We start from the raw sequence: 22918 nt of genomic DNA, 5'->3' as shown, positions 1-22918 counted from the left end.
GCATGTTACCTATTAAAAGAAATACTAATTTATTGTTAGAATGTATTACGAATGTATTGCGAATATGAAATTACTGGAAAATACAGGAGGTTGCTGTCAATGAGATGCGCGCTGCTGGTGGGCGGTACTTACGGTCAGACTCTCAATCTGACGCAGTGTATCCCGACGCTCAGCATCCTTCAGCGCGCAGCATCCAACAACGGCCTGGACCGAGGACGACGCGTACCGTAGACATGTAGCCATGAATCATCCTCATTATATCAGCTAAACGAAGGACGTCGACATTTATTGTTCATTCCACAGCTGTTACCCGGATCGCAGCGCGCCCAACCCTCAAAATGGCTGAGATCACTGACATACGCGCGGCGTACGGTGAGTACAGCGCAGGCCTGAGCCATCCCGACACGCCTGAGATAACCTATGCATGCTACGCATTATGGATGCATTTGACATGGTTAAGATAGCACTCGTTTATGATTCGAGATTTTGGACCGTTTTTATTGAGCTTCTTAAATCAGGACTATACTGACATCATCAATATAGGCTGCGGTTCATGCATGTAGTGGATGATTAAATTGTGAGCGTTTGTGAACGTCGCCATATTGCAAAAGTGTTTTAATGGAGCGATGCGCAGTGAGATGGGAGAATGACGTGATGTCTATTACGGACTGGACCCGAAGGCTCTTTGTTTGTTAATAACGCACCGCTGGGATTACAGCCTCCACCCGTGTGTCTTCAAAACCACCAGCTAACCTACTGGGGCTAGTTGTCACACGGGCAATTTATTACAAGGGCTCCATCTATGTGACTATAAGGTTTGAGCCAAAAGCACAATTATGCAGATGCGTGAGGTTCTCCGTGCTCGTTTAAAGCATTGAGCTTAAAACCCTCTTATAGTAACAGTTTAACCCAAAATGAAAAAATTGTCATCATTTACAAACATTATGTCCTATAGAATTTCAGTTGTAGCCTATTGACAAAAAAAAATATATATATAAAAAAAATCTTGCTCTAAATTTTTCTTTGACAGATGTCAAATTAGGAAAGTTTTCTCAACATAAACATCTTTCATGACTACTATTAAGGACAAAGACTTTTAAAAGTACAGTATTATTATTATTATTATTATTATTATTATTATTTTAGTTGTTATGGCATATTTTATTTAAACCTTTTCTTGCTTATTTGAAAGCTTACTGTGGTGCTTAGTATAAACAGACAGTATAAGTGTTGGGGAACAGTAATGAGGTAATGAAGGGAGTGGCGTTATGGTTTTTTTATATAAATAATGTTATACAACAAAATACAAAATTATCGGTAAAAACATGTTATTTTTAGAATTATACAAAACTGATTTCCTCTCTACTGAGCCGGAATTAATTTTTTTTTTTATTACGAACAGCTTTAGTATAGAAGCTGAAAAAGGAGTATTGCTGTTCTCTGTTTTACATGTTTCACTTTAATTACTAACCTGATATGAAAATCGTTATCATTATCTAAATGTTTTTAGGGCTAATGTAAAGGCATAAGTGTGTCGTGTCTGAGGGTGTGGGATAACATGACAGAGAGTGTCCTCGGGTCTGATGCCAGCACCAGCTGGCACCATAGTGCCCACCTCCATCTGGCATGAGCCTCCGAGAGACGCTTACGCTCCAGACACAGCTTCTTTGCCCACTCTCACTGTGGGCTGTTCATGTATTCAAAGAGCAGGCACTGTGTGCTTTGGATGATGTGAAGAGTCATGTAGGATTTACTTTATAGGTCCTTGTTTATTATTGAGTGTAAAAACCTTCTTTTTTTTTTTTTGATAATGATCTTATCTTGTCTGAAATCCAACCAGCTAATCTGTGATTCATTTTTCATTCATTAAAAATGCTTTGGGTGACAGCTCAAAATAAAGAAAATTCAAAGAATTTAATGTTAATATTTCGAGGTCAACCTGAAATGGCTATTTTCTTAACACAAATTAATAATCTTATTGTAAACAATTCATCCACGCATGTTTAATTTTTAAGACAACTGGTCATAACTCAATCTTCCTGTGACGTGACAGATTTCTCTCCGATGATTCTCCAATCATCTAGTCAGCTTTCTTGCAATAGACAGCAAGCATGGCAACCAACAACCAGAACACCGAACCAAGTCCTGCCCTACATCTTTATCTTTTCAATAATCTCTTTCACCTGAATGTATGTCACAATATGTAAAAAAATAAAAATAAATAATCACAACATTAAATGGGACAAGATTAAGGTTTTTATAAATGTTTTTGCTGCATCATTGTGATATGACGTATGCACACTGAGACCACAGTGCTGGAATAACTGGCGGTACTAATTTCTGTCAGGGTTGCCTTGAATTGATTACACAGCCGTAGACAGTCGTGTATTGGCATTTTATGGTATGGGAAAGTCAGAGCACACATTTAACTCATTGTCCTCATCTACAGATTCTTTTCATTACAGTCCGCTAATTACCTTCCTCAAGGCCATAACATTGATAAGACTCTTTTAGCAACCCTCACAGGTTTCTCCTTCCTGCAGTGTTTTAAATAGCAATGAGTTCTTTTATCATTTAGCTACCAACACCCTAGGCAGATATATGTGTTTTTTTGATATTTGATCACTCTATCATGTCCACAGTCTAGACTCACCTGTCAGGGCTCTAAAGGGATGATATTTTGATTTATATCCTGAGAAATTCAGAGTACGCCAAGTATTCAGTCATTGAGATGTCATTGAGAGTTTAGAGGCTTTGGTACTCGTATGTGTCTCGTTGAGGTGGGTGTCTATTCTCTTTGTTTGCGTGTGCTCTCGGTTCACGTGTCTATGCCCCATGGGATGTTTCCAGGTAATTGGAGCAGCTGTTTTTTTTTTTTCGGGGCCTGCCAAGTCTTGCATCATCTAGCAAGTGGGGTGAGGGTCTTTGTGTGGGGTTGGGTGACACTGATGGAGAAAAAAAACAACAGACTGGGTGGAGCGCTGGCAAATATCTTTTTCTGTCTGTCTCACGCTGTTCAGTTTTGCTGTAGCTCTATCATGCTATTCTTTATTTTAATTCTGGCTTTATTTTATTCGTTTCTGTTCATCACAAAACATCCACTCGGGCATCCAATTAAACTGCTGATCTCACATCTGATCTCATATGTTAGGTCGCTTTGACCTCGAACCGCCATAAAATGTTCAGCTTCAAGATTCATTGTTTAGCAAATCATGTTTGAGCAGCTCATCTTACATACTGTATATCCAGAGAGTGTTTCCGTTAAGTCTTAATTTATGTCACTGTATGTCCTTCAGCTTTGTATAATATATTTTAAATGGAATTATCGACTAGGTCCGTAAAAGGACGTCTCTTATGATCACCGAAACAGCATTTATGCAATCTAAAAAGGTTATTTCAGCAGCAATTTCTTCAGTCAGCAAGTGTCATGTGACTGTTCAGAGATCATTACAACATGCTGATTTGGTGCTCAAGAAACATTACGTATTATCAAATATTAAAAAGTTCAAGCATCCAGTAGACTGCTTTATATTTTTCTAGAAACCTAAGGAAATTATACATATATATATACATATGTATATATATGTATATAAACTTATATGTAAAGAAGGGATCTTTTATATCAGTATAAATGTTTATATTACTTATATTAGTTTCACTTTTGACCATTTGAATGAGTCCATGCTGAATAGAAGTATTTATTTCTTTAAATAAAAAAGAAGGCAAAAAGAAAAGGCATCTATTTTTTTTTTTTAACAGACAAATTCTGTTCTTTGCAGCATTTGAGAAAGCGTATGTATTTCAATAACACGTCTTTAAGTAACATTCGTAATGTAATCATAACATTTAATTTACATCCCAATGACAGTAGCAAACACTTTGACACAGCTTTAACACAGATATACACAGATCAATATTTCATAGCTTTGTTGCTGTAGCGTGAGACCGGATGCAGTCGTCGCTGTGTGGGATGACTGTGTTCCTCTTCATGTGCGGGTGGAGTGGGCATGAAGTAGATATAGAGCGGGTCCGCTGTGAGTTTGTCAGTGTCTGCATGTACCGAGCAAGAAAGAATTATTTATTCCTACCGATTTAAGTGAACATCTTCAGGTATGAATATGCTGACGGTGAATGCAGATGGATGTGACTTGTGAGTTGTTCATCACTCAGTTTAATCTTCTGTCTCTGTTTTTCTCTTTTAGATATGTCCCCAGTGCTGGCGGGGTTTATCGGTGCCGGTGTGTTGGTCGTTGTAGTCATTGCATTGATCTTTGTTTGGACTTGCTGTCAGAAACATTACAATAGGACGAACTACAAGCTTCATGGAATCCAATCGGAACATAGTGATCCACTCACAGACCCACCATACAGGTTTATTCACATGCTGAAAGGAATCAGCATCTACCCTGAAACGCTTACCAGCAGCAAGAGGATCATACGAGTGGCACGCCAGGCCAGATCCCAGACCACCGATGGGGCGCAAAGCAACAAGGGCCACCCAGTGGTGCTGGTAGATATGGATTCAGCAGCAGAAAGCGGCCTGCTGGGAGAAAAACAGATGCAGATGAGGCTCGGAGAAAGTGGCCATGAGGTTCACAAACTGGAGAGGGAACTTCCTGTGCGTGCGGATTACTGCTGCCTGGACAGCAGCTCTGCCAGCAGCAGTCAGACCTCCAGTACGACGGCTTCCAGCACGGCTACACCCTTCACCCCCGCGGAAGAGCCCAGCCGAGGAGATCTCAGCATTGCGGTCGACTATAACTTCCCCAAGAAGGCCTTGGTGGTCACCATCCTGGAGGCTCGGGGGTTACCGGCCGTAGAAGGTCACGCGGGCAGCGCAGACCCCTACGTGAAGATGACCATTCTCCCCGAGAAGAAACATCGTGTTAAGACTCGGGTCCTGAGGAAGACCCTGGAACCTGCGTTTGATGAGACCTTCACATTTTATGGCGTGCCGTACAGCTCCTTGTCGGATCTCACTCTGCACTTCCTGGTGCTGAGCTTTGACCGGTTCTCACGAGACGATGTCATCGGGGAGGCCATGGTTCCTCTGGCAGGTGTGGATCCGAGTACAGGCCGGGTCCATATTACGCAACAGATCACAAAGAGGAGTATGCAGGTGAGAAGCAGCGTAAAACAAGAAAAAATAAATATGAGCCACAAATTCAGTCTATCCTATAGTGCCTAATTCAAATTCAGTTTTTGACTACTTCATAGCACAATGCAATGCTACTATTATTTAACGCCCCAAAAATCGTGTCTAAAAACAAATTTGCGCCTTTGTCGTAAGTTGATCTCCCACACGTAATGAGCACCGGCTCTGATTATTTTCAAGTACACTAATATGCGTTGGTTAATATGTAAGAGAGTTTTTAATTTGCATGTCAATAAATCACCTTCAGAAATTCCATCTGCGCTGTTTCGTAATTGCACTTTTGCCAGTAAACAAAGTTATTTATATGGAAAAGTAACTTTGATATTTTCTTGTAAATTAAAAAGTTATGCGTTACATTGCTAGGTATGTGAAAAAAATTGCATGCGTTACTTTTAATGCATTACCTTTAACACTGTATACAATATATACAACAAAAATAGATATTTATAACAATTTAATGATAACAGGAAATGTAACCGTTTTTTCCTGCGTTCAGTTTGTACTGCCATTGTGTGACTGATTCATCTGGGTTCTTTTTATAAGTCTGACTCTTGTGTGAGCTCAGCACGGAAACACTGTGCATCACTGTCTCATCCTCCTACTGCAGCTTGTAGCCATTGATAAATGTGCTTATCCTCCTGCTCACTGAGTGGGTTTAGATGACGCGTAGACAATCCAGTTGGCACGTACATGAAAGCCTCCTCGTGCCTCCACACAGAACCCAAGCTCTAAAGAATGAGCTGTGAACATAAACAGGAAGCAAGTTTTTAACAAGTCATCAGCCCACTCATTTTGAACTTCTTATTAATGCATCTGATCAGTTCTGCTGAAGAGCCGCTATCACATTATCACTTACCTGATTATTCTGTATAATTATAATTATTCAATAATTATGTTGTCTTAAATACTTTAACTGGCTGTCTTTTTAAACTTCTGTGCATTTGTCTGTGCATTTGAATTTCTGCAGTGCGTGAGCCGTGGAGAGCTGCTGGTCTCTCTTTCCTATCAGCCTGTTTCTCACAGACTGAGCGTGGTGGTGTTAAAAGCAAAGCACCTTCCAAAATTGGACATCACCGGCCTATCTGGAAGTAAGTGTACATTAAAGAGGATTTTTTATAATGTTCATCATGGGTCAGTGTTTTTAAGTCCCTAAAAATAAATGAATCAGTAATTTTATGAAATTTATGCTATTACTATTTTATGTAAGTGTAATCAATTTTTGAGGAATAGAAAGTTCAAAGTAACAGCATTTTTTTAATTGGGTAACATATATGTTATACCATGAATGTCAATTTTTATTAAATTGCTGATTAAAAACTGATATAAAAATTATTTACTAATATAAAAAAGAAACTTTTGACAGTCAAATACACAGTTTAACAATTACCTTATTTTTAAATTATAATATATTAATGTACAATTATATATATATATATAATAATAATAATTTTTAGATCTTACCTAAATGTCTAATCTAATTATTTTGTCTCATTTTGTCCCAGATCCATATGTGAAGTTGAATGTATTCTATGGCCACAAGCGTATTGCCAAGAAGAAAACACATGTGAAGAAATGCACGCTCAATCCAGTCTTTAACGAATCCTTCATCTATGACGTGCCAGCTGAGTTGTTGCCAGATATCTCTATTGAGTTCCTGGTCATGGACTTTGACCGCACTACTAAAAACCAGGCCTTGGGACGCCTGGTACTCGGCGCAAACAGCGCCTGCCCCTCAGGGGCCGCCCACTGGCAGGAGGTCTGCCAAAACCCACGGCGCCAAATCTCAAAGTGGCATACGCTCAATGAATATTAGAGCCCCACCACAATCTCTCTCTGCACACACGCTCAAACACAGGCACATAGGAAACATTCAATAACGAGAAAGAGAGAGAGAGAGAGTTCTGGGAAAAGATGCCTTTTTGTTACCGTCACTACATGGAAGGTAACTGATTATCAGGAGGACTCAAAAAAAAGGACTTAAGCCAACTTTTACTTCATTGCTAAGGTGATGATGAGGCCTCGGAAATGAATCTTTTTAAAGTACATATTTACTTTCTCACTCATTTGCTCACACATTCACACATACGCCTGATCACAAACATACAATGAGAAATAATAAACGAGACCAAAATAACAAAAAAAACCTATTGACTGTTAGGAATTTACGAGGTTTGAGATTCTATAATTGTCCTAAAACATAAAGCATGTCTTGAAGCTCCATATTTCACTTCAACAGGACACTGTGTGGATTTGTGATGCTGGCGCACATTAAACAGGCTCTTTTTTTTTTGCGGCATTTGAGCTCCAGAAGGTTGTGGAAGGAGCTTGTGATAAGCATCTACTGAAATGCACTGATTCTCCACTGTGTGAGAACTGCACTGAAGTGATACAGAGGCTGTATGATCTACAGTACGCAGAAGTATAAATTGTTCTGTCATGCTTTGGTTGGAGATGTTTTGGAGATTCCTGCTGTGTCACATTCTCCACAGCTGCAAGTTGAGTCATGTGATTGTACAACAATATCTCTATTAGGCAGCACTCTGGGCCCGATTTATTGCTTGTGCGCTGATTTCATCATGCACTTTGAATAAATCCGGCCCTGAAAAACTTAATCTGCACTGCTATGCTACAAACGCACTCTGAATGTCACTGTCTGGTTGAATTTTATACACCAGAGCTTCACTTCACATAAAACAGTGGCTCACTGTTTTTCGTAGATTTGTAGATGTCATCAGATGGCTTTTTCAAGGTGGATTGGATTCATTTTTGTTTTAAATCCTGTGTGATATAGAGATAGAAAAAGAGGTATGTGCGTAGTTTAGAGCTGGAAAGCTCTGGTATATTACGGGGGAAAGGATATGTAGCGTTTTATCATTTGTAGTTCATAAAGTCAAGGGGTAAGATGTTCATGTAATTGTATCAATAACAGTCTGTTCTTCTAGCATACCTCCTTCACATCTCTCCTTTGTGATGAGCTGTAAAGTCATGGTTTGCCAGTGTGCCTGCCGAAACCTGGGCCTTTATTTCTGATTGGTGCTCCTCGCTGTTAAGTCTGAGTTGTGAATCTGGCATAGATCGTACTGTGTTTCATGTTGCATTATCATTAAGATTGGGAATCAAAGATTAGTAGGAAAAAATTGGAAACAAATGGCATTTTTCTTCATTAACGATTATTTTTTGTTAACATTGTATTAAAATATTCTGACAGTTTCCTTGTTTTTACAATTCATACACAATATACTCAGCAGAATTTACAAAATGAATCATATAGTGAGCCTAGTGTACTCCAGTTACACAATAAATGGCCGGTGTAGTATGAATTTTAACCAAACAGTCCAATATTTTTAATGAATCTAAAACATGCAGTGTAGTGTAACACCCCCAAAAAAGTAAATACACAACACAACTACAGCACACACTCTTAAAAATAAAGGTTCTTTATTGGCATCGGTGGTTCCATGGGGATACTTTAACTTTAATTCCTTCGATTTTTTGTTTTTAGAAATGTTCACCAAAAATAGTTCTTATATTGCATTGCTGCAGTGTGCTTTGTTATTAGTATTTCATAAATATTAATAAATACAATTGAAACCAAAACCTTTACATTATTCAAACTTTTCATCCCAAGCAGGAAATATTCAGGAGATCCAGCAGAGCAAGCATAAAAACTGATCTGGGAGACACACAATTCCACATACATTCCTAAACATACATCCAAACAGTCCTGGTCAATCATCTTCAAGCGGTCAGCTGGTTTTATGGTACATGGTTTGTTTGTCATAGATATGTTAAGATTCTAAATTGTAAATCTGAATGGGAAAAAAACGCTTCTTTCCATTCAAGCTTCTTACGTGCTTAAGCCACTTCTGTATAAAAGCGCACCCTATCCACCCAGTAATGTCCTTCGTAGAAAATACTTTTTTGTGTTGGATCACTGGTATGACAAAACGGAAAGATGTTAAAAGATTCAGTTCCATGTGACAAACAACACACAGGAGAAAAAACAACAACAATAGATTAAAAAAGTATTTAAAAACAATCATATGTGACCTATACACAATCACTTTGGTGTTCAAAAATTAATTGGCAGGAAAAATGTTGTATTAGTGCAAACTGAAAAAAAATCTTGTGAATATTTGACATATACTGTACTGCAAAATGCTGTGAGAGCTCTGCTGATGTTACAAACCCACCTGTATGTTAGTGTTCTTAACACCCACTGAATGTGCAAAATAAACGTGATACACAACTGAATCCTCTCTGGTCTGGTGTATTTTGACTCCAATATCTACATTATTTGCAAATTTTCAAAATGTGCTTATGGGCCATAGAAAATGAAGCATCTTGGGAAAATCAAAATATGTCAATATTGTATTGTCTTAGTAAATAAATGGTATTAAAGCTAAACCAAAGCAAATATCTGCGGTCTGAGCAGTGACGTCAATGAATTTTTTATTACATTTTTTAGCAATTACTAACTTAATCAAACTTAAAGGTTTCTTTTTGTCTCGCCCCTTACGTAACTGATACAATTAGTGATAGTAAACGAATCTGATACTTATATTATCAGACATGTTTGGCTAAAAAAATAAACACAATAGCCGTCCTCTTTTGCTCCTGAAGATTCATTGCAAGTTTGAGGAAATTCCCAGGCTCTATTTATCAAATGATTCTTTACACGCATTAAAAACTCTGGTTTACTGAGTAATTTAAGTTGAGAATTGAGGCAAATGGATATGAAACTACATGACTTACCAAAGAGTCCTTGTGAAAGGTTTCAATTATGACTCAATATGAGATGACCTTAATATACTTCATCTAATGAAAGACCGATTTTCTTGGAAAAAAAACCCTCAATCTTCTGTTAAACCATGCTTCTTCGTTCAATTTCTGAAACAGAACAGGAATGCTGATATAAAGGAAGCTGAACAACCCATTAAACTTTTGAACTGTGACAAAAAAAATTAAAACTGACTAGACATATATGACTAGACTCATTCATCACAGGTTTAAGCTACATTTAGTTTAAATTATTTGAGATCAACTCGGTTGATTACAACAAAGATCTGCATTGATTTATTGTCCTTTCACAGATTCTAAAGAATAAAGATAATTCAGGTTTAAACGTGATGCATGTCCTTGCAAATCCCAAAACTATTTTTATATGAGGCAATCCAATTAAGTCGAAGCGTATTTGAGAAATGTCATATGTGAGTATCAGGCCCAATCTCACAGTCTTAAAGGAATAGTTCACCCAAAATGAAAATGACCCCATATTTTACACACTCCGAAGCCAGGTGTATATGACTTTCTTTTTTCAGATGAACAAAAAAAAAGTATCCTGGCTCTTAAAATTTGGTAATGCTGTGGATAGTGGCTATTATTTTGAATATCCGTAAATCGGATATATCCACATGTAAAACTAACCTATATGCCTTCAGGGGCATTATCACATTATCGATATGTTTTTGTAAAAAAAAAATTGACTGAGTTCCGGCTTCTTGGCTGATTTCTGACTCGACATTCGACGTAAGTTGCGTTATAGGTCAGCTTAAAATACTTTACAAAATATTTTTGTTACAAAAACCCATCTATCTGCTTCAGAGGACATGTGATAACCACCTGAAGGCATATAGGTTAGTTTTACATTGCAGTACTTGAAGATATATCTGATTTACCGAGCTTCAAAATAATGGCCACTATCCACCAGCATTAACAAGCTTGGAAGAGCCAGGATAAATTATTAAAACTGTGTTATTAAAAAATTGTGTTCGTCTGAAAGAAGAAAATCATATACATCTAGGATGGGTGGAAGGGTGAGTAAAATAAGGTGTTATTTTCATTTTTGGGTGAACTATTCCTTTAAGACTATCTTTGTCACTGTTAGGTAAACCAGCAAACTAGTAAACAACGGTTTAAAAACGTCTGAGCATACAGGGACTGGCCGCACCCTAAATGAGGGGCATCACATGCACCTACCATGAAAAATGACAAAACCATCCAACAAATCCTTCATTTCAGACACAGCCGACAAGGACTGAGACCTAATATAAAGGGCAAATCAAGTCGGTTTGTAGTAAAGATATTTTTTATTTCTACATTTTACCATCTCAACGGTCTCATTCATTCATCTCAAAGGTAAGAACTGCTGCTGCTTTGTCAGTTTCTGACGCTCCGCTTGCTCAGTAATAACCAAAACCATGGCATATGCACAATTCGTGGTCATACAACTACTTTAAAAGCTGGTTTATTGGAAAATATTAAGTAAAAAAAAGAAAGTAAATCAATGTGTCTTGTAAAATGGACATTTTTTTTTTTATGAAATTCGTGCAACATTGTAAATCTATCGCCTTATAACTACAGCTGATGACCAAAGAGTGTCTGAGAGAGATTGATCATTTTGGTTTCCTGTAAAATAAGATCAGACAGGTGCCTAACGTTTCCTTTAGTGTCCCGAACTAGCATCAGTAACCCATACATCTTATTTATTAGATAACAAAAGGCAAACACGACCTGAATCATGGGAGACTTTAGCAGAAATATTATTGGCCTGTTATAAATTCACACAAGCTATATAAGTCCAGTGTAACATCTGTTCTTTATCTTGAATGTTATTTTTATCCTTTTATTTTTTAATTATTATTCTGATTGTTTTAGTTGTTTTTTTGTTTTTTTTTACAGGATCTGTAAGAGTGCCCCCCGTCTGTGCAGTAGGTGAATCTGGAAGCCACAAATTTGATATTATAACAGCCCTGTGAAAATGCTTTGATCATATTAGATACAGTTAGATTTTATTCCATGAGATAACATTCTGAAGAATCTTTTTATCTGGAGATTCCATCTGATCTGAAGATATGAGAAAATGCCTGTTTTTGAATGGATTTATAGCTTTCGGTTGGAGGTCTTGGGCCACTAGCTTGTATGATATTTCTGGACTTTTGTGCATTACTCTTTTTAAGTTTGTCTCAAAGTCAAGGTATTTGATCAGAGTAATTTTCAAGCCTTCGTGAAAGACTATTTTACTGTTTGAATGCTAGATCATTTTGGCCTGTGTGGTTTAAAAGCTTAATGATATTTCAACAGCAAGGATTTCTAACATAGGCTGTTATTGTCCGTTATTGACGTCAGCTGACTTGGCACGGGCAGGTCGAATATTGAATACAGAACGGTATTGACAGATGAAATTAAATGGTTTTGTCAGAAGCATTCAAAAAATAACAACAGAAACGTGTTCATATTCATACTTGAATATTTTATGTTGTTTCCAGAGAGCAAAGCAGACATGTCTAGAATAGAAAACAGTGAGGTGAGTTTTCATAAAGAGTCATTCTACACTGTTCATCTATTGCAGCATTACCATGTTTAATAAGACACTGACTTCCCTGTGCAGGGGAATGTGCTAAAGCGTGTGGCAGAGCTGCCGCTCATCAGCTCGGCGCTGCAGCAGGCCTCTTCCATCTACACGGGTGTGAAAGGTCGTTACCCGCTGCTCGGGTTTGTGGGAGGCGTAGCAGAGCTGGGCATCCGGAGTGCATCCACAGCAGCCCTGAAACAAGCAGCACCTCTGCTAAAGAACCTAGAACCAGAAAGTAAGTTGCTCACATGGTACTTTACCTCTAAGAATGAACATAAAAATGTTCACATTTCTAATTTAAATCAAATCGTCAAAATAACCTTGGACAAAAGAAACAGATTTAAGAATGTGCTCATGATAACGGCAACTTCATTGTATGCCTGTGTTTGCAGTCGAGGCAGTGAACAGTTTTGCACTAGGGGGTTTGGAACAGCTGGAGAAGCTTTTTCCAATTCTCCAACAGCCCACAGATGAGGTGCGTGTGTGAGAGTGGAACCTGAGTAATGTCTGTGAATTGCATTTCTTGGCTGTTATATATATATATATATATATATATATATATATATATATATATATATATATATATATATATATATATATATATATATATATATATATATATATATATATATATATATATCCCATTTGTGGTTATACATCTTGGCTTGTTGTGACACTCAACTAGTATATTAAAGCTGCCATTTAAATATAGTGATTAAAGCTGTTTTTGTATAACATCTTTTATTGACTTTTTCAGAGTTTAACCCGGGCAGGAAATACAATTAAACAAAAACAAAACAAACAAATTAACAACGACAAAAAAAAAAATTAATTAAAAAATAATAATAAATAAATATTAATAAACACATATATACAGTCCAAAACTTCACATATCTAATGCTTCTTCAATATTTCCATTTTTAATAAAAAACAAAAATACCTCCCAGATAGCAGAAAATTCAGACAATTTCTTCCTTATTATATAGGTAAGTTTCTCCAGAGCTAGACAAGAAATTACATTTTTCAGCCATAGACCAAGAGAAGGGCAATTGGTGTTTTTCCATAATAAGGCAATAGAGCGTCTGGCCTGTAGTAAACACATATCAACAAGTCTTTGCTCTTTTAGTGACAAGGAGCAGGTATCTTCATACAGATTTAATATACATAGTAAAGGACATAAAGGGATTTTAGAGGAAGTAAATTGAGAAATATATTGAGTTACCCCAACCCAAAACTTCTGTACCTCCTCACATTCCCATACACAGTGAAAAAATGTACCAGGATATTTATTGCATTTAAAACAGAGATCTGGGATATTAGGGTTAAATTTATTTAATTTTACAGGGGTTATATAAGTTCTCATTACCCAATTGTACTGTAAGAGTCTCAATCTCGTGTTCAATGTTTTTGTTTGTGAATTTAGGCAAACCGTATCCCAGTCGTCCTGTGAGATCTCCAAATTCATGTCCTGCATCCATGCCTGTCTTTTAGTTTCAGAACTTTCTTTGATTAAAGCTGTTTTAAACTAAATGTTACAGTAGATTATTAGCTTTCATAATACCTGTCAAAACTTGATTTGATACTGTCACATGATATACAGTAACACATCACATGGCAGCACCATATCATTTTGTTGGTTAGCGATCCGCTTTTGGCGGGTATTAAGAGAGATCGTTTTATATGCCTACTTGTTTTCGTCAGTGCTGTTTGCGTTTCTGAATGAAAAACGTTCCTGCTGGGCATAACAACTTTTTTTTTCGGTTACCGAGACAGCGTATGCGCATGACCAAAACGTTTACTGTTACTTTCTACTTGGTCTATTGAGAGGAATTAGACCAAAGTCACTTTATGTTGTACGTGCATTTTTTTGCGCGTGGTCAAACGAACGTCTAAAATCTCATTGTTTCTTTGGCAGCCGTCCGTATAACCTCTCTTGATTCCCGCAGGTGGTTGCTAATCTGAAGGACGCTTTCTTCCTGAGGCTGGACGACGCGCAGACTCGAGTGAACGACGAGCTGGACAGAGCCGTGGACAGATGGGACAAGCTGCTGCGCCTGAGCTGGCGCCTCGTGGCGGAGGCTCAGGACTCGGCTCCCGGGCGAGTGATCACCGCGGGTCTGGATGAGCTCATCACTCAGTCGGAGGCGGCGGTGGCCTACTATCTGCCTCTGCCACCCACGCTGCGTAAGAAAGCGTGGCTCGGACAGGGAGACATGTTTTAGTCTGACATTTTCATGAAATAACCATGTAAAAAAAGCAAGATGTAACCACAAGGGGGCGCGAATGCTCTTCTAGTCGTTTGGCACCATCTCGCTATCAGAGCCAGAGTGTACAGAGAAAGCATAAAACGAATTTTCTTTCAGTTGAATTCCGAATAAAGTTTTGAAATCACAAACACTTTGCACTTTCTCGTCCTGCAGGTTGTGAGTGGGAGAGAAGAGTGCAGAGCTACGAAGATGAAGACGAGGATGATGATGATGAAGAGGAAGAGCCTCGAATGTGGACTCGTATCCGTAGCCTGTTGTTGTGCCTGTACCTTCAGCTGTACCACAGATTGATGATGCTGAGAGAAAGACTAGACGGCGTTTTGCAGATGCTAGGGGCAGCTGCCGAAACGGTAGGCCCTGTGTACAAAAACAAATCGCTAAATCTTTCACCATATCTTTACCGAGTGCTCGGCCTAATGTTCATAAATTTAAAGTGACTTTTGAGTGTGGCACAAACACTAAAGTATGTGATGTACTGAAACATTATTACTGGTAAATGGGGAACAAAATTGAGTGTTTATATATTATAGTTTAATTTTTTTAAAATAGCCTATAAATGAATTTATTTGACTTTCCAACAGGTAGAGAGAGAGAGAAAAAAAGATATGGTACCTTAAAAAGAGACCAGGGGCTGGATTCACATCCTTAAGAAGAAAGCCATTTTCTTATTATTATTTACCTAAAGAAATAGTTAAGATTATTTTGTATTCCAAAAAAGAAGAATTCAAATTCTTGATAAGACTCTTCTTTAAAAATTATCTAAAATATCTTCTTAAAGTTAAGTTAACTGCCAACTAGTCGTAGATCCATACAGGGTGCTATTTTTAAGATTCTTTCCAAATATGAAACCACAAAATGCTAAAACTTGTAACATTCTGTGTAACTACTACAATATTATATGTATACAAACTTGCAGTTGCCTTATTAGATGTTTGTGTTCCAGATGGAAATACTATGGGCTGTCAACAGGGAGAGAGAGCCAGAAAGTCCTCTTAGAGACCGAGCAGATCCTCTCACCCTTTCTGACAGATTTTTTTTTAACTATGTAGTTTATGCGTTCCTACGAGTACATTTCCTTATATTTACACACATTCCTGAATAGAGTACAAGTTGCTAGATACCACACTTGCATGAAACTTTTCTTATGCACTCATCATGCACACACGTGTATGCACTGTTGATAAGGTTTATTATAGTTAACTAAAACTTAAATAAAATAAATATTAACTGGATTAAAATAAAGTTTCGTTTAACTTGCCGTATTAAAGTAACTAAAACTGAAATAAAAAAATAATAAAACTATTTATATTGAAAAACATAACTAAATTACTAAAACTTTCATTTAAAATTAATAAAAAAATAGCACTGTAATATTTATGTAAACTATAAAATAAAAACAATATAAAAACAATAACAATAATACTGAAAAAAAAACCGAAGGAGACCCAGGATAACAAGGATGTGATTCACAAGTTAGTAATAGAGAGCGGTGTGTCAAGATTAAATCACAAAATAAATATAGTTTCTAAATAATGTCTAAGTGAGACACTGACAAGATGATATCTGCAAGGAGTGTCTCCTCGAACCACAGCTTAAACCCCTCTTATTTGAGTCTGAAGTTTAAAATAGGCAGTCTACGTGCTGCAGTACCATGCTGCAGTCATTCACTGGGCCCTGCCACCCTCAGGGTTTCCTGTCTGCAGACTCACCCACACAGAATAAAATCACAGCAATTACTTGTTCCAGATCAAGACCCCTGAGACACATTCTGGCAAATAAGGACATGGGGAAGGGGAGAGAATAGTTCAAGCTGTATTACCGAGCTGAAAACATAATATGACCTTTTTCACACTAATCCGTACCATGCCAAATGATAACACGCTTAATTAATAACAGAATTTATTCATACAATATTATTTACATTTATGTTTCTAGTCACTTAGAAATGGGGTATGTTTATCTCCTCTGATTTTGTAACAGTCACTCATTTGTAAATTTAACGCTCAAGCTATACAGAGACTTTAGCATCTGATAGTGTAGCATATTAATCATTTAGTGACTCAAAATGGCAATAACAATAAATAATGAAACATTTCTGTTTGCGTATAAGGAAAGCAACATTTTGTTTCTCAGAAATCAAAGCTGAAATCAAGACATCAGACTGCTTGTTTAGAGAGAAGATGGTCATGATTGAGCTTGACGCCCAGAGGGATCTGGTGCTACGTGCCATTCGCTGCATGAGACTTAAACACCCACTAACCCACCCGCACACGCAGATAACACACTCAGTTACAGGATTAAAAAAAATATTTGAGAAAAAAACATGCTTTCAGGAGAATCAAGCCCTCTACCTTTAGATAACTGTACTGTTTGCCAGCATTTATATATGGCAACATATACATATACACAAAACGATAAAGTAGCACAGCTATTTTCAACTTTGTTAATAATACAACATATTTCTTGTATACCAACGCGTCATGTTAGGAGAAGGATCAAAAGACACTGAAGAATGTAATAGTTACTAATAGTTTAGCTTTTCCATCACGGGAATATGTTTCAATTTATTATATATACTTATATTCTATACAAAAGCATTACTTGAAAGGAATTTAAGAAGACAGACAGACAGACAGACAGACAGATAGATAGATAGATAGATAGATAGATAGATAGATAGAACCAAGGTATATATCCTCAGTTATTAACTCTAGAGTAATCAGGTCACTCTTTATTTTAAGGTTCAGTTCTCACTATAAGCAAACTATAAGCGATGACTTTTGCCTTCATAAACTCCTAATTTTCTGCTTTTTAAAAAAGTAATAGTTATGTTTAGGTATTATGTAGGATTAGGGATGTAGAATATGGTCATGCAGAACTTTATACATCTGTTCATGGTCATGAAGTGCTTTATAAGTACTAAAAAACAGTGAACAGTGAGAATTGGTCCTTATACTAAAGTGTTACCAATAATCGTTACACAACATTATCATTTTTCCCTTTTAGCAATGTGCCCAAGAATCTATCCAATACCATTAATGAAGCAGAGAGTACCCCTCAGTTCTGCATGGTTAGACCGATGGGAAAATGTTCTCGTGTCCAGATAGACCCTACCTCAACTGACCTGTTAGACACATGGCCTCTATCAGACAGGCAGGCTCAGACTTGTCTACCCATACAGATCTCTCTGTTTTGTATGGATAGACAAGTTTGTGTGCTGAGGATCAAAGGGCCAAGGTGGACTATTGTCTGAATGGGCTTGTTTAATGCTTTCCCAGCAGTAGGGTGGAGAGTAATTGGGGCTGAAAACCTGAAAGCCCCAGCGCACTGTGTTCAAAAGAGTCTTAATTAACAAACTCTAAAGACACCCCAGTGGGCATGGAGTGCAGAAATGTGAGTGACAGATTGTGTTCTGCCAAGAGTGTTGCTGAGCTGTCAGAGACACATACAACGGTGAGACTTGGCAGCATAATGCCCTACAGTAATTCACGTGTTGGTCACGGGCTGTGCAGTGGACCGGTGGCGAGGTGGGGGCCGATGACAATGAGAATTGAGAACACATTGGAGACCTTCAAATTTGGCTGACCCACTTTCCCATTCACCTAAATGAACCAACAATAGTAGGAGGGTCCTACTTCCAAATAGGGATTGTTTGTGCCTGTGTCTGCCAGACTGGCCCTGTTCTATTGCTCTGTGTACTCACGCTCACGTTGTCTGGTGGCAGATGAAGCTCCACGTGAGAGGTTGGCTGCTTGTGGTGTGGACCATAAACCAGACTTCAGTACAGTTCCCCAGTTTTATTAAAGGGGTCATTGGATGCAGAATTCATTTTACAAGTCATTCAAACATAAATGTGTGTTGGAAGTATGTGTACACATCCATCCTATACTGATAAAAATCCACCAAGTGGTTTTTTTTTTTAAAATCCCTATTCAAGCTGTTCTGAGATTCCTGGCAGAATGATGTAGTTCTGCACAAGCCCCTCCTCAATAGTTGATTGACAAGGCCAGTCGTCATTTACTCCTGACATCTGAGCCACTGAAGACGCAGAAGGGATAAATAATATTTAAGTTTTTAAATGGCATGCCCAGGTCCCTATTTACCTAAATGTGTCAATGTTCACATGAATCATTTGCGATCCAGCTTCATCTAGAGATGAAGTGAGTTTAAGTTTTTTAAACAAATCTTTGCGAAACGCCTTTTTCTGTTAATGTTAGCAGGTTTTGTGCTGAAGTTTACACTCTGCTTGTCTCTCCACAGAAGAGAGGGTTGGGGCCAGCCGAGCTCATTAGCATTTGAAGCAACATGGACAGCTTTGTCAAAACACACTTGTCAAAGTGTGTTATAGACTTTCATCCTAAAGAATCAAAGCAGGCATCCAATGAATTTCAGTCTTTAAATCAACTTGTTCTTTTTGAATGTTGGATTGAAATGCAAACAGTTTATTTGCAAACAGTTTAAAAGATATCCAGTTGTCGACATAAGTTAAGATGGAAACAGATAAATATGTGGCAACAAGTGAGTATTTGAATTAGTGAGTCACTGAATTATTTACTCAACCGTTTACTAAACTCGAAAGTTGAATTATCCTTTTTAAAATGAGTGTGCCAACAAATCTAATAATAGTCTCCAGAAAAAGTATTTGTCAGTTTTGTCAATTGCTGGTCAAGGTTTAATCAAGCTGTATAAAACAAAAGAAAAAAGAAACTTGTTATTATAATAGTACATTTTAATCGTTTATTTTAATAAATTTATAATTTTTTTCTGCCAACTGATTTACTTGACACTTCATTTACTTATGACTCGTTTTTCATTTTGTTTCAGTAAGCATTCCGTTCTTCTTTTTTTCATGAATGAAAAATAAAAGCTAAACTATAATAATAATTTTATTTCTTTTAATATAGAAAATTCACTAAGTAAATCTGGTTCTTGACCATGGGAAGAGTTAAATAAGGCCAACTGAAATGAGACAAAATGGACAAAGCAGAACATGGCAAGCAGAAGAGAGATTGCATTATTTAGGATACCAGGACTAAAAGTATGCAGTACTGTCTCTTGTTAGTTTGATAATGAGAGTTTTAATTGACCCCAACTGCAGCTGACAATGGCAGTTTTCAGTGCAATTGCACTTTCTGCTGTTTGTTTCTGTATCTGCACAGAGCAGAGAGCGTGTCCCCCCAAAAAACCCATTCACGTTCCTGCGGGTATGTGAATAGAGTCATTACTGCCACTTGATCTCACTGTTATTCCCCATTTCCAGGCCACTTGGTTCAGCTATAAAAACGTGACTTAATTAAAGTTCCGCATATTGTCACATTCTCTTTTTTACTGCCTAATGGTGTCATTTTCATGTCTGCCATTGTCAGTCATTTCCTGACTGGATATTGTCTGTCATTTGTCATGCTCAGGTGGGTCTAACGCGGTTGATGGCGGTGGTGGAGTCCCTGCTGCAGCTGCTTCTGTCATTTTACACGACTCGGGTGCATCGCGTAGAAGAGCTGCGGTCTCTACTCGTGGCCCAGCTCGCATCAGGTATTCAGGCACTGAAGGTTTTGCCCCCTGTAGAGCAGATATTGACTCTGCCTACCCAGGCACGCACTATCATGAACGACCTACTGGAACTGGGACAGATTCTCATACAGCTGCTCATCAACACCACCCCCCTCTATGACCTGGTGAGAACACACGCACACACACACACACAGACACAGACAAGCACCACACTCTGGAACCTGTTCTAATGCAGAAATATTATTAACAAGACATACAAGTACATGTTCTAGAGATGAAGAACACTCTAAAATCGTTATGTATCAGTCTGAACATAATTTTCTGTTAAGAGTTGATAAGATGAACAAAGCTAAATATATCACTCTATGTTTCCCTAAAAACTAAATGAGCAAAGTGTGTTGCATTAATCACATGGCTTTATTTTCTCTCTGTGTTACCGTGTTTCTTTTCAGTAATGGGAATTGTGTTTGGGTTTTTCATTTTTTCTTTTAGAACAGTAGCTAATTTTATACAAGGTACATAATGTTTTCAGGCCACTGTACATAATTACACTTCAATCTCATATAAGTGTTGTAGTCTAAAACACATCTCTTTGATTTTAGAATGAGCAACATTTTAGCTTTTAGTCTGTAAACAGTTCTATTTTCAGAGATTAGCGAAATGCATTTTTTAAAAAAAAAAAAAAGCATAAAGAATTACAACTCTGGTCTGGGGGTTGGGGGGCAAAACTGAATGTTGGGCAATAGTCCATTTTTATTTCAGTGAAAAAAAGTTTTGTCTGTTGCAAATGAGAGTGTTTTCTTGTGCTTGAACAGTTCATTTCGGTTAGGTGTTACTAGTGATAAGCAAAGCTTTTCGAAAGCTTTGAATCAGGTAAACCAGTTGCTTTGCTTTTTAGTCATTAAGTAACAAAGTCTTGTTTAATAAAATCACATTATTTGGCAGTTTAATACATGCTCCGAATCCCTGGTTTGAAATAAATAAATAAATATACAAGAAATAATGATATATATATATATATCTGAAATGTCGGACCAGCCATATTTTCGTGCTGAGCCTGGTTTGAATTAAATTGCTGCATTAAATTTAAAACAACAACTGCTCCTCTTTCATCTCTCAGGTAAAACAAGTTTCTGATCTCGACGCACCAAGCAATCCAATTCCAGAGGAACCTTCTGAGAGTCCCTCCCGCCGTGCATCCGCGAACAACCTCTTCCTTAAGGCCATGGACAGCCGCCCACGTCGCCGCAGAAGCCTTTACGCCCGTTCCCGTCGCGAGTCTGCCAGCGGGCTTCCATCGAGCCCAGTTCTCTCTCCAACTCCAACCCCAGTCCCGGCGAATGGCCGCAAAGGCAGTTTGAAGCTAGATTCCCCGCACTCAGGCCCTCCAGAACTTGACACACTTGCTTTGTCCACCACCGATATGATCCGCCGCCGCTCCTCGGCCACCGAGGTCCTGTTGGCTCCCATTATGCAGTTAGTTACACAGAGCCAACGGGCATTTGAGTTTCTGAGCTCTGGCTCTTCATCTGAAGATCAGGTCATACCTGTGGTGGAAACCACTGAATATTAAGTTCCACTCTTCTCAAACATAAGATTTAAGTGTAATCAGAGCATTCAAACACTGATCGCTGCAGCTCACAGGCTGCTATGGATAGTACAGCAAACATACCTTCAAACCACAATCCATGCAGAGGCTTCTCTGGTAGACCTACAAAAACGAATCTGGTTGGTAGAGACAGAGAAGTGACTAAATATCAAACTAGAACATTAGCCTAGCATTCAGAATGTGCACATGGATTAAGCTGACATAAATGCACTTAGAATTAAATCAAAACAGTATGGATTTGCACTATGAAGTGCTATTTGGGTAGGCGGTTTTAGCTTTGAATGCTTGTTTCTAGATGTTTGGACAAAGAAACAACTCAGCAAATTGTTTTATGTTCGCATGTAACGCAATTTAGCATGTAATTGTTAGCATGTAACGCATTTTGTTTAGACCAGATAAAGCTATCTGTATTCCTCAGCTTTCTTAGTTCTTATATATTATAAGCATTATACGTTTTAATCTACAGACTGTTAATGAAAGACTGCTAATTAGATTAGTGCACTGATGAATCAAGATGAGGCAAGGATTCTGCACAGGTGGAAATTTGTTTCAAGGTCATGTATGTTCAGTCCAGAGGAGAGAATAAGAAACTGTTAATAATACTTTGATTAATAATGGGGCGTTTTATGCTTTAAGATCAAGGATGTGTAATTGCAAGTAACATTAAGAAAAGTGTGTCCCTGCTGAACAAACCAGCTAAAACTGGTCTCAGCTGGTTTAAGCTGGCCTACCCATTATTTTAGATGATTTAGACTGGGAAACCAGCTAGATTGACCAGCTAAAACCAGCTACTTCCAGTCTAAATCAGCTAAGTCCAGCCAACCAGTCTAGGCTGGTTTTAGCTGTTTTTGTCAGCAGGTAAACACATAGACAGCAATGTAATGTCACTAAATGGTGTTTAATGACTTGGTGGACATTTATAGCTAAAGTCCTAACAACCTTTATCTTGTAGTGCATTTTTTTTTCCTTTAACAAATGTAATATTGACTTTAAATGTAATAAAACATTTTATAAAATCTGAT

At 37.8% G+C, this 22918-nt stretch overlaps 2 protein-coding genes across 5 annotated transcripts; both read left to right on the top strand.

Annotated features, from left to right (window-relative positions):
* Positions 1-169: 169 nt before the first annotated feature.
* Positions 170-9409, top strand: syt11b (synaptotagmin XIb). Of its 2 annotated transcripts, none has more exons than XM_043261463.1 (4): positions 170-372; positions 4203-5119; positions 6123-6243; positions 6658-9409. In XM_043261463.1, the coding sequence occupies exons 1-4, from the start codon at positions 339-341 to the stop codon at positions 6966-6968; spliced, it is 1383 nt and encodes a 460-aa protein (XP_043117398.1). In that variant the 5' UTR covers positions 170-338; the 3' UTR covers positions 6969-9409. The 2 variants fall into 2 exon arrangements, with proteins under 2 accessions (XP_043117398.1, XP_043117399.1); XM_043261464.1 differs by lacking the exon at positions 170-372 and adding an exon at positions 3983-4110.
* Positions 9410-11179: 1770 nt separating this feature from the next.
* plin6 (perilipin 6) lies at positions 11180-22906 on the top strand. Of its 3 annotated transcripts, none has more exons than XM_043260174.1 (9): positions 11180-11293; positions 11837-11869; positions 12424-12461; positions 12546-12744; positions 12902-12984; positions 14456-14693; positions 14930-15126; positions 20185-20451; positions 21408-22906. In XM_043260174.1, the coding sequence occupies exons 3-9, from the start codon at positions 12438-12440 to the stop codon at positions 21858-21860; spliced, it is 1461 nt and encodes a 486-aa protein (XP_043116109.1). In that variant the 5' UTR covers positions 11180-11293; positions 11837-11869; positions 12424-12437; the 3' UTR covers positions 21861-22906. The 3 variants fall into 3 exon arrangements, with proteins under 3 accessions (XP_043116109.1, XP_043116111.1, XP_043116110.1); XM_043260176.1 differs by having other exon boundaries at positions 11186-11293; positions 11837-11865; XM_043260175.1 differs by lacking the exons at positions 11180-11293; positions 11837-11869 and adding an exon at positions 12258-12323.
* The last annotated feature ends 12 nt before the right edge of the window (positions 22907-22918 follow it).

Source organism: Puntigrus tetrazona, chromosome 16 (assembly GCF_018831695.1).
Source record: "Puntigrus tetrazona isolate hp1 chromosome 16, ASM1883169v1, whole genome shotgun sequence".
Taxonomy (NCBI): domain Eukaryota; kingdom Metazoa; phylum Chordata; class Actinopteri; order Cypriniformes; family Cyprinidae; genus Puntigrus; species Puntigrus tetrazona.
Note: the sequence above shows the minus strand (reverse complement) of the source record. Positions and strands in the feature narration are given on the sequence as shown.

What these genes read in the sequence shown, in the direction of transcription:
- syt11b (XM_043261463.1), top strand. Translation starts at nt 339, where the DNA reads ATGGCTGAGATCACTGACATACGCGCGGCGTACG. An exon ending in TGACATACGCGCGGCGTACG is followed by an intron (nt 373 to 4,202) that starts GTGAGTACAGCG and finishes TTTCTCTTTTAG; the next exon opens with ATATGTCCCCAGTGCTGGCG. An exon ending in CATCACCGGCCTATCTGGAA is followed by an intron (nt 6,244 to 6,657) that starts GTAAGTGTACAT and finishes ATTTTGTCCCAG; the next exon opens with ATCCATATGTGAAGTTGAAT.
- plin6 (XM_043260174.1), top strand. Translation starts at nt 12,438, where the DNA reads ATGTCTAGAATAGAAAACAGTGAG. An exon ending in CTAGAATAGAAAACAGTGAG is followed by an intron (nt 12,462 to 12,545) that starts GTGAGTTTTCAT and finishes TTCCCTGTGCAG; the next exon opens with GGGAATGTGCTAAAGCGTGT. An exon ending in GCCTCTGCCACCCACGCTGC is followed by an intron (nt 14,694 to 14,929) that starts GTAAGAAAGCGT and finishes CTCGTCCTGCAG; the next exon opens with GTTGTGAGTGGGAGAGAAGA.